Here is a 10,179-nt window from a genome sequence, read left to right on the forward strand (position 1 = left end):
TGTGTGTGGGGGGAGTGGGGGGCAGGAGTTGCTGCACAGAGAAACAGCAAGCGCAAAGGCCCTCATCCAGGTAAGGAATAGTAAGTGTGGCAAGACTAGAGTTAGGTGTGGGCGATGACGTTTGTGGAACTGTCTATGACTACGGTAACTCCGTGGCTTACCCAATGCAATGTCTAGTAGCAATGCCAGGATTTAAATGGGAGCTCTTGAGATCTCTTTCCAAATGAATGAGCCGATAAGGAGCCACTTTCTCCTCTGCACCGCAGCTCATCTAGAACCACACCCTCCTCTGTGTCAGCGACTCCAAGTTTGGGCTGTGGGCTGGTGTTTACTAGAAGCAGGGAGGAGGGGAGAGAAGCTGGTGATATATAAGAGGCCTACTGGGTTGCACTGCATCTTCCAGGGCCTGTGACAGGCACAAACGACACTTGGCCTCCTCTGAAGCAGAAGCAGCATGGTGGTTCTGGCCCTGACACTCCTTGTAGCCGCTGTTGCTACGTTCTCGCTGGGAGTCCTGCTGTGGGTGGTCTGTATACAGTTTTGGACTGAACACATCCCTGAAGGCATCACTCATCCTGTCAGGCTGAGGATCCTCAGCTGCCTTTTACATCTGACCATGACGTGGGTGAGTTTAGGTTTTGCTTGCCTCCTTTGCCTGAGGACTGAGGACAGAAGTGAGGAAAAAGCAAACACTGGATGCTTCAATACTAATGATTCAAAGTATGTAAAGAGAAAGTAAATATTCTTCATGTTTCAGTCGACTTCTTATTACTGTAACAAAATACCCAAGACAATGGGTTTACAATGCAAAAAAGGTTGATTTAGGCTCATGTTTTCTGAGGTTGTAGCTTGTTATGTTAGCTTCAGTGTACTGGGCCTGGGGAAAGAGAGTATATTCCAGTAGGAGTATAGGACTGAGGAAATCTTCTCATGTCCCAAGGAACAAAAGAGGAAGAAGAAGGCTGAGGTCCCACAGTGCCTTTTCTTTAAAGTCATCTAGTATTTATTATACAAAGCAATGGGCTTCGCTGTGTATTTTAGAGAATATATGTCATTAGACTTTGTTCTTTTTTTGTTTTGTTTTTGAGACAGGGTTTCTCTGTGTGGTCTCAGCTGTCCAGGAACCCACTCTGTAGACCAGGTTAGCCTGAAACTCCAAGATCTGCCTGTCTCTGCCTTCAGATTGCCTAGCTTAGACTTCGATCTTTTTTTTAAAAATTGTTTTTATTAAGCTATATTTTTTTCTCTGCTCCATTCCCTTCCTCTCCCCTCCCCTTCTTCCTTCTCCCGTGATCCCCATGCTTCCAATTTACTCAGGAGATCTTGTCTTTATCTACTTCCCATGTAGATTAGATCTAAGTATGTCTCTCTTAGGATCCTCTTTGTTGTCTATATTCTCTGTGATTATGAATTGCAGGTTGCTTTTTCTTTGCTTTATGTCTAAAAGCCACTTATGACTGAGTAGATATTATATTTGTCTTTCTGGGTCTGGGTTACTTCACTCAATATGATGTTTTCTAGATCCATCCATTTGCCTCCAAATTTCAAGATGTCGTCATTTTTTTCTGCTGTATAGTACTCCACTGTGTAAATGTACCACATTTTCTTTATCCATTATTCAGTCGAGGGGCATTTAGGTTGTTTCCAGGTTCTGGCTATGACAAACAATGCTGCTATGAACATAGTTGAGCACATGTCCTTGAGGTATGATTGAGTATACTTTGGAAATATACCCAAAAGTGGTATTGCTGGTCTTGAGGTAGGTTGTTTCCTAATCTTCTGAGAAATTTCCATACTGATATTGAAAGCAGCTGTGTCAATTTGCACTCCCACCAGCAATGGAGGAGTGTTCCCTTTACCCCACAACCTCTCCAGCATAAGTTGTCATCAGTGTTTTTGATCTTGGCCATTTGTGCAAGTGTAAGATGGAATCTCAGAGTTGTTTTGATTTGTTTTTCTCTGATGGTTAAGGATGCTGAGCATTTCCTCAAGTGTCTTTCAGCCACTTTAGATTCCTCTGTTGAGAGTTCTCTGTTTGGTTATTGGATGATTTGTTCTTTTGTTGATCAATTTCTTGAGTTCTTTTTATATTTTGTAGATCAGCCCTCTGTCTGATGTGGGGTTGGTGAAGATCTTTTCCCATTCTGTAGATTTCGACTTTATCCTCTACCTTCCCCGAGTGGTCTATATCCCCAGTGATCTCAGCACCTCTCAGCCTTCTTTGCAGAGGCTCTATTACCTATAAATAGCATCACCCTGGGGCCATTTCCAAATGAAAGCCTGAGAAACATGGAATTGTGCAAACTATGGTACCCAATTAACACAGAAGGAAAGTCCAATCTCTTTCTCTCTCTCTCTCTTTTTTTTTATTAGTCCTGGGTAATTTGCGAAGGGATGAGTTTTTGGGCTCCAGTAACTACAAACCTACTAATTAGAGTCAGCAAACAACAAAAGCAAGAAAACAGAAAGTAAATTAGTAAATTAGCTCAAGACATGAGCAGAACCATAAAATATACCTTTAAAAACAAAAGAAAACAAACTATCTTTTTTCATTTTACATACCAATCCCAGTTTCCACTCCTTCCCTTCCTCCCTCCGCCTACCCCCTATCCCACCCCCCATCCAGTCTTCAGATAGGGTAAGGCACTTTGCTTTGGAGAAGGTTCAAAGCCCTCCCTACTATATTTAGGCTGAGCAAGGTAGCCATCCAAAGAGAATAGGTTCCCAAAGAGCCAGTACAAGCAGTAGGGATAAATCCTGGTGCCACTGCCAGTGGCCCTGCGGTCTGCCCCAGCCATGCAACTGTTATCCACACTCAGAGGGACTAGTTTGAACCTATGCTGGTTCCTTCTGGCTGGAGTTGGTGAGCTCCCATTAGCTCAGGTAGACTGTTTCAGTGGGTGTACCGATGATGGTTTGACCTCTTTGTTCATATTCTCACTCCTCCCACTCTTCAACTGGACTTTTGAAGTTCAGCCCAGTGTTCTGCTGCGGGTCTCTGCCTCTTTTTCCATCAGTTGCTGGATGAAGGTTCCATGGTGATATGTAAGATAGTCTTCAGTCTGACTTCAGAGTAAGGCCAGTTCAGGCAACCTCTCCTCTATTGCTTAGGGCTTGGAATTTGCATGCAAATGGATGAAACTAGAAAAAACATCCTGAGTGAGGTAACCAGATCCAGAAAGATGATGAACATGGTATGTACTAACTCATAAGTGGATATGTAAAGCAAAGGATATTGAGCCTAAAGTTCATGATTTTAGAGAAGCTAAGGAACAAGGTGAACCCTAAGAAAAACATACATAGCTCTTCCTGGGAAGGATAAATAGACAAGATCACCTGATAAAATTGGGAGTATGGGGGTTGAGGGAAAGGGAGGGCAGAAGGAGAAGAGTAGGGGAGAGGGAAGCAGGGAGAAGTGCTTGAGGGAACGGGGTAGTTGAGATGGAGGAAGGACAGAGATGAGAGCAAGGAAAGAGATATTTTGATTGAGGGAGCCATTATGGGGCTAGCAAGAAACCTGGCACTAGAGAAATTCCCAGTCATCCTAAGGATGATCCCAGCTAGAACACACTTTTTAAAAACAGTAAAATTCATTTACGTTATGGGTATGGGTTTCTCCCTTCTCACGGCCCCCTTCTTATTTCTAGCTCACAGCCACACTCCCAACCATTTTTACACACACGCATAAAAATGACTAGGTGATCCAGATATGAGAGAGCATGGTTTCTGTCCTGAATCTGGGTCACCTCACTTACTCTAACACCCTGAGGACCCTGTCTCCTACCACACAGACATCTGAGCATCCATGTTCACTGCTGCTCTATTCACAACAGGCAGGAACGGAAACCACCCTTGACATCGATCAAGAGATGAATGGATGAAGAAAACACACAGGAGGAAATGCACAGTGAAAAGAAATGAGACAAGGTCTCACTATATAGGCCAGGCTTGCCTTCAACTACAGAGATGTCTGCCTGTGTCTGTCTCTTGAGTGTTGGGATTAAAGGTGTGCACCACCACACTCAGACACAATAGAGACGTCTGCCTGTGTCTGTCTCTTGAGTGTTGGGATTAAAGGTGTGCACCACCACACTCAGACACAATAGAGTTTTACTCAAGCATTAAAGAGAGAGGGAGTATTTTTAGGAAACTGATGCAACTGGAGATCATTATGTCAAGTGTAATGTACTGGCACATTTAAAACAAACAGCACCCTGGGCCTGTTTTTACACACGGTCAGACTAGAATCCATGATTTTCCCTCTGTCATTTTCTTTTGTAGTCTACAGTCCAGGTTCCTAGTTATCATGACTCAGTTTCCCTGTGTGCTAAACAGGGAATCATAGCAGCCCCTACAGTCTGACATTTCTCGAGGATCCCAGAGTTGAGCTATCCAGAGGGCATATTGCAACCTCTGGGCTAGGATAAGCCCTGCTTGCACATTGCCCGCTGTTACTGTTGATTCTTTCTGTAATGGAATGTTAAGCAACCACTGTGTGTCCTGGCCCAGGATCTGAGCCCAGAGATAGGGGGGGGGGGGGGGAATAAAAGAGGCAGAGTCTCCCTCTGGGGAGCTTGCAGTCCATAGTAGCAGAGGGCAGGGGCTGGCCCAAAGGACTCTAACTGCAAAGGGTTTCATACAAGGGCCCGACCCAGGAGGAAAGCACAGCAAGGCAGAGGGGGAGACATGGACTTGCTTACTCAAGAGTCAGAATGCAAGCAGCCCATAGCTTTGATGAGTAAGGATACAAATTACCCCCTTTTCACTGCTAACCTATACAGCATCTCCTGCCAACGGGGGTTAGGAGCCTGGAGGTTAGCAGAACACGGTCTCCAGGGCAGAAATGTAACTCTCTCATAAGAAGAATAACAAATGTTTTGACTGAGGGATTATTTTGTGTGCTACAGAAAGTGGTAGCCTTATCCCTTTGAGACCAGGGTGCTGTCCAACGGCATGTTCATGTGTGTGCATATGTTCAAGCGTGCGCATCGTTACAGCATACATACCATTTGTCTGATGGCTCCAAGGAGATGAAACTGCCTTCCTGGGTGAATTTCTTGTATTTATGATATATTTTAAAGAATGTTCTGTGGCACTGGGAAGATGGTGCAGCCTGTAAAGTGCCCACTGCCCAAGCACGGGAACTTGAGTTCAGATCATGAGAAGCCAAGCACAGACCTAGCATGATGGTTTAAGCCTGTGCCCGGGGAACGGAGGGAGGCACAGAGACAAGAGAATCCTTGAAGTTCATTGATGAGAATGAACTTCCAGTCCAACTGATGAGATCAGTAAGGGACCCTGTCTCAAAAAATAAACTAGATGGGTCTGTGAGATGGTGCGGTAGCTAATGTCAGTTGGTACCACCCTGATGGTCCAAGTTCTATCCCTTCTAGAACTTCCACATGGTGGAAGACGGAACAGACTCCGCCAAGCTGTCCTCTGATCTCTGCGCATGTACTGTGGCTCATGTGTACCCCCCCACACACCCACAAATAAATAAATACACTAAAATAATAAATCATTAAATAAATAAAGATGATGCGGTCGAGGAATGACACCTAGTGTTGACCTCTGGTCTCCTCATACACACACAGATGTGCATATACCTGTATTAGTAAATACATACAGCACATACATCCAACACACTGTAGACATACCAAAAGGGAAAAAAATGTTCTGAGGTGAGTCCACAGGCTTCAATCACAGTCCAGAGGGCTGGGATTTAGGACTAGAAACTACTGGAAAGATCCGGGGAGTACCCGCTTATTTATTTGTTTGAAAATGATTTTTCATACAGCATATTCCATTCATGGTTTCCTCTCCCTCATCTCCTCTCAGATTCTCCCTATTTCCCCAGCCATTTGACTCCATGCCTCTTTTCTCTCTTTCTTTAGAAAACAAACAGGCCAATGAAGAACAAACAAACCAGAATAAAAGCAAATAGGAAAACAAACGGAAGCCAGGCAGTGGTGGTGCACACCTTAAATCCCAGCACTTGGGAAGCAGGGATCTCTGAGTTGGAGACCAGTCTGGTCTACAGAGTGAGTTCCAGGACAGCTAAGGCTGCACAGAGAAACCCTACCTGAAAATAAGAAAATGAAAGAAATAAAGAAAAAGAAAAATAGGAAGGGGCAAAAACAAAGAAAAAGCAGGAGAAAAAAAAAAGAAAAAGCAAGAGAAACATACACAAACACACACACAAATTCGAAACTGAAAACCATAACAGATAATCAAAATACAAGCAAAGTTGGGTTTTTTTTGTCTGTTTGTTTTTAAAAGCCCCACAAAAGCATTATGAGACAAAACATTTCTAAAAACATTATTGAGTTATTTTGTGTTGCCCATCTACTTCTGGGTATGGAACTGCCCTTAAATATGGTGTGTATACCCAAAGAGACTCCATTAGAGAAAACTCTTTTCTTTTTTGAGTGGTTGTGAATTGGAGATAGTATCTTGGTTAGGGATGGGGCTGGTGTCCACTTCCCCTCTCAGCACTGGGGACCCTATCTAGCTTGGACCTTGTGTATGCTGCCACAGTCTATGTGAGTTCATATTTGTGCCAGTCCTGTTCTGCCTGGAAGACACGGTTTCCTTGGCATCAGCTACCCCCACCAGCTCTTACCTATTCCTCCTGTGCCCTCAGAGAAGGCTTTGATGGAGACATCCCATTTAGAACAGAGTGTTCCAAGGTCTCTCACTTTCTGCATATTTCCCAGTTGTTGGTCTCTGTATTTATTCCAACCTCCTGCAGGAGGAAGCTTCTCTGGTGATGGTGGAGTGAGACACTGGTTTATGAATATAGAAGAATGTTGTTCTGGGGCTGGAGAGATGGCTCAGCGGTTAAGAGCATTGCTTGCTCTTCCAAAGGTCCTGAGTTCAATTCCCAGCAACCACATGGTGGCTCACAACCATCTGTAAAGAGGTCTGGCGCCCTCTTCTGGCCTTCAGGCATACAGACAGAATATTGTATACATAATAAATAAATAAATATTTAAAAATAATAATAATGTTTTTAAAAAAGAAGAATGTTGTTCTTTGTTAATATTCATATTTCTTTTGGAAACATTTACCTTGATCTCAAAGATAGCACAATAACCTGAAGAAGCCTCATTTGCCACCACCGGTATTGACATCCCTGACCATGTGGTCAAACACATACACCTTCCCACTTCTACCCTCATTCTTAATTTTCCTAAAGAGAAAAGCCTTTCACGATATGTATTTTCCAGAAAGATTTCAGTAATTGCTCTGGAAAGGCGAGAAAACACCTCTTTCTCCCTCTTCAAAAACATCATCTCCATAGCAATACATATTTGGGAGACCCAGGCTGTCTTCCCTGGAGAGAAGACCACACCCAGACCCCAGGTAGAACAGGAGTCTTTAAAAGGGAGTCTCATGGATTAGCCAGAAGCCTAGTTTGTCGTGTCTGGCAGGTAAAGTGTCTGGGGAGAGTGTGATTGAGAGGAGTCGGTCTGGTGATGGAGCCACATGGGCCTGGGTAGGTGTGGCTTTACCTGCAGATGCCTCATGCGGAGGCTGAGAGACAGCGGAAATGCACGTCTGGGGTCCAGTCTGATCCTGGGGAGGGTAGGTGTGTCTGACAGGCTCCGGGCTGCATGCAAAATGACTGATACATAATCTTAACCTATTGTCTCTTCTCTCTCTGACAGGGGATGATTTTTGAGAAGCTGGGACTGTGTTATGCACCCCAGTTTGCCAGTTTTGTGCATGATCTGAAGCCCCTCAAGAGAGATCCTGATGTTGTGGTCACGGATCTTCGCTTTGGGACAATTCCTGTGAAACTATACCAGCCTAAGGAACACTCCTCCACTCTTAGGCCTGGCATCATCTTCTTCCATGGTGGTGGAACCATCCTAGGGAGCTTAAGTAAGAAAGTTTTTTTCTGGCTTCCTTAAGGCCCTTGTCATCCTGCTAAGTAGGCTTAAACAATGGTCACTTTGTAGGAGCTGGAGAGATGGCTCAGTAGGTAAGAGCACTTGCGGCTCTTCCAAAGGACCCAAGTTTGGTTCCTAACACCCATCTATGACATCATACAACTGCCTGACACACCTTCACACATGTGTGTACAACATATCCACAACAGGAAAAGTAACATAAATCTTAAAGGAAGGATGGTCATTCTCCCTGTAGATGGTTTAATGTTATGCCTAAGAAAACCCAGGACAATTAGTAGGCACAGATCACTTTGGTGGTATACTGTGCAATGGTCTGACCTCTTCCTAAACTGATACCACTCTCACACACTGAGCCACTGTGATCTATCCACTTTTGATAAGTGTTGATGCTCAGTGGGTCATGGGCATCTTGGAGAATGCTGTCCTCGCAGCCCACAGAAGCAAAACAGTGAGGAGTTGGAAGGATATTTACTCAACAGTCAGAGGTTATTTTATGGCTGCTCAGCTAACTTAGGCACTCTGTTTACAAGAGAAGAATGGCCACAAGGGCTGCAGAGAGGAAAATGTCCTAATAATGTGACGTTTGATTTGTTTTACAGGAACGCACCACAACATATGCTTACGTTTGTCCAAGGACTGCGGCTCTGTTGTTTTGGCAGTTGGGTGAGAAAGGGGCTAATGGAACACATAAAGCAGACAGCCCTGATTTGGAGTGACAGTGTCTGGAGTTTAAACCTGAAGCAGATGGAACTGGAGAGGAGAATGGGGGAGGGCTGGGCTGTGAGGACCCAGTAAGGAGAAGCAAGGAACAGAGGAGAGCGGGACGGTGGACTGAAGCCCCTGCCTTGGTGCATGAAATCTTTGTGGATTAAGGCATCATTTTACTCTGTCTTTTGGAGGCTGGTGGGAATGGGGATGGCACTTTGATTTTGGCTCGAAGAGTTCCTTAGGTCTAACAGCCCTGCCCATAGCAGACATAGCATCTCCTCTACCTAAAGCCAGCAGTGCCCTGCATGCCCACTGGAACATCTGAACAATATCACATCCATTTTCAAGTGCAATTGCCTCCTCTGAGCCCGAGTGGCAGGCGTGAAGGCTTTATGTCTACTGTGTGTTTGGGTCCTTGCCTATCTCCTCCTGTTCAGGTGTCAAAAAGGGATTTGAGATACGAGACGTTAGACAAGGGTCCTTTGGGTTTGACTGGGCATCGAACATAATCTCTGGTCCTTGATTCCACTTCAGATACAGAAAGTCTCCCAAGTACAAGTACCCAGTGATGAAAGACGACTGTATCGCAGCCACCACCCAGTTTCTGAAGTCATTGCAGGTGTATGGAGTGGACCCGGCTCGGGTTGTGGTCTGTGGTGACAGCGTGGGAGGGAACGCAGCCACTGTGATTTGTCAAGAATTTCTGAAGCAAGGAGATCTCCCCCAGATCCGGGCTCAGATTTTGATCTACTCTTCACTGCAAAGCATAGATTTCCGGGGCCCTTCTTATCAACAGAACGCCAACATTCCACTGCTCTCTTGGAATCTGGCCTTTTATTGTTGGTGTTGTCACCTAGACTTGAGGACTTCCTGGAAAAATGCCATCAAGAATGGTACCCATTTGCCTCCGGAAGTCTGGGAGAAATACAGAAAGTGGTTGGGCTCAGAAAACATCCCAGAGAGGTTTAAGAAGCGAGGCTACCAATACATACCCCCAGGACCTGTGAATGAAGACGCTTACCAGGAGATAAACCTCACACTGAACTCAGTATGCTCGCCCCTCATTGCAGAAGATGATATAGTGTCTCGGCTCCCAGAAACCTGCATTGTGAGCTGCGAGTATGACCTTCTTCGGGACCATTCCCTCTTATACAAGAAGAGGCTGGAAGATCTGGGGGTGCCTGTGACGTGGCACCACATGGAGGATGGTTTCCATGGAGTGCTTAATACCCTTGACTTTGGCTTCTTGACTTTCCCTTGCTCCTCAAGAATTATGGATGTGGTTATCCAGTTTATTAGAAAGTTGTGACCCTCATCCCTTCCTGTGGTGGCTCCACCAACATAGTTTGGGTCCTAGAAGAGTACAATGTATGGTCTTTACGATGAATAGAGAAGAGACAGCCTGGGGAGAATGCAGTGAGACTCTACGTCCTTGTTCACTCTTGGGGAAAGTCTGAGCTGACCATCTTCAGCATCCATTTGAGAGACTGAATCTGCATGAAGCTTGTCCAGAATCCCCTTAGCTAGAAGTCAGGCTGTCTAGGCTGATTGAGAC

At 45.0% G+C, this 10,179-nt stretch overlaps 1 protein-coding gene across 1 annotated transcript; it reads left to right on the forward strand.

Annotated features, from left to right (window-relative positions):
* The first annotated feature begins 454 nt into the window (after positions 1 to 454).
* On the forward strand, positions 455 to 9,933 carry LOC121441727 (arylacetamide deacetylase-like 3). Its single transcript, XM_041642975.1, has 4 exons — positions 455 to 625; positions 7,671 to 7,887; positions 8,516 to 8,579; positions 9,159 to 9,933. The coding sequence occupies exons 1-4, from the start codon at positions 455 to 457 to the stop codon at positions 9,931 to 9,933; spliced, it is 1,227 nt and encodes a 408-aa protein (XP_041498909.1).
* Positions 9,934 to 10,179: the final 246 nt, after the last annotated feature.

This window comes from Microtus oregoni, unplaced genomic scaffold (assembly GCF_018167655.1).
Source record: "Microtus oregoni isolate MIOR12 unplaced genomic scaffold, Mior012 000081F_ref0000091, whole genome shotgun sequence".
Classification (NCBI taxonomy): domain Eukaryota; kingdom Metazoa; phylum Chordata; class Mammalia; order Rodentia; family Cricetidae; genus Microtus; species Microtus oregoni.

Bases quoted from the DNA above. Each gene is read 5' to 3' on its own strand.
- LOC121441727 (XM_041642975.1), top strand. From the start codon at position 455: ATGGTGGTTCTGGCCCTGACACTCCTTGTAGCCGCTGTTGCTACGTTC. The intron at 7,888-8,515 runs GTAAGAAAGTTT...TTTGTTTTACAG, and splicing joins AACCATCCTAGGGAGCTTAA to GAACGCACCACAACATATGC. The intron at 8,580-9,158 runs GTGAGAAAGGGG...ATTCCACTTCAG, and splicing joins TCTGTTGTTTTGGCAGTTGG to ATACAGAAAGTCTCCCAAGT.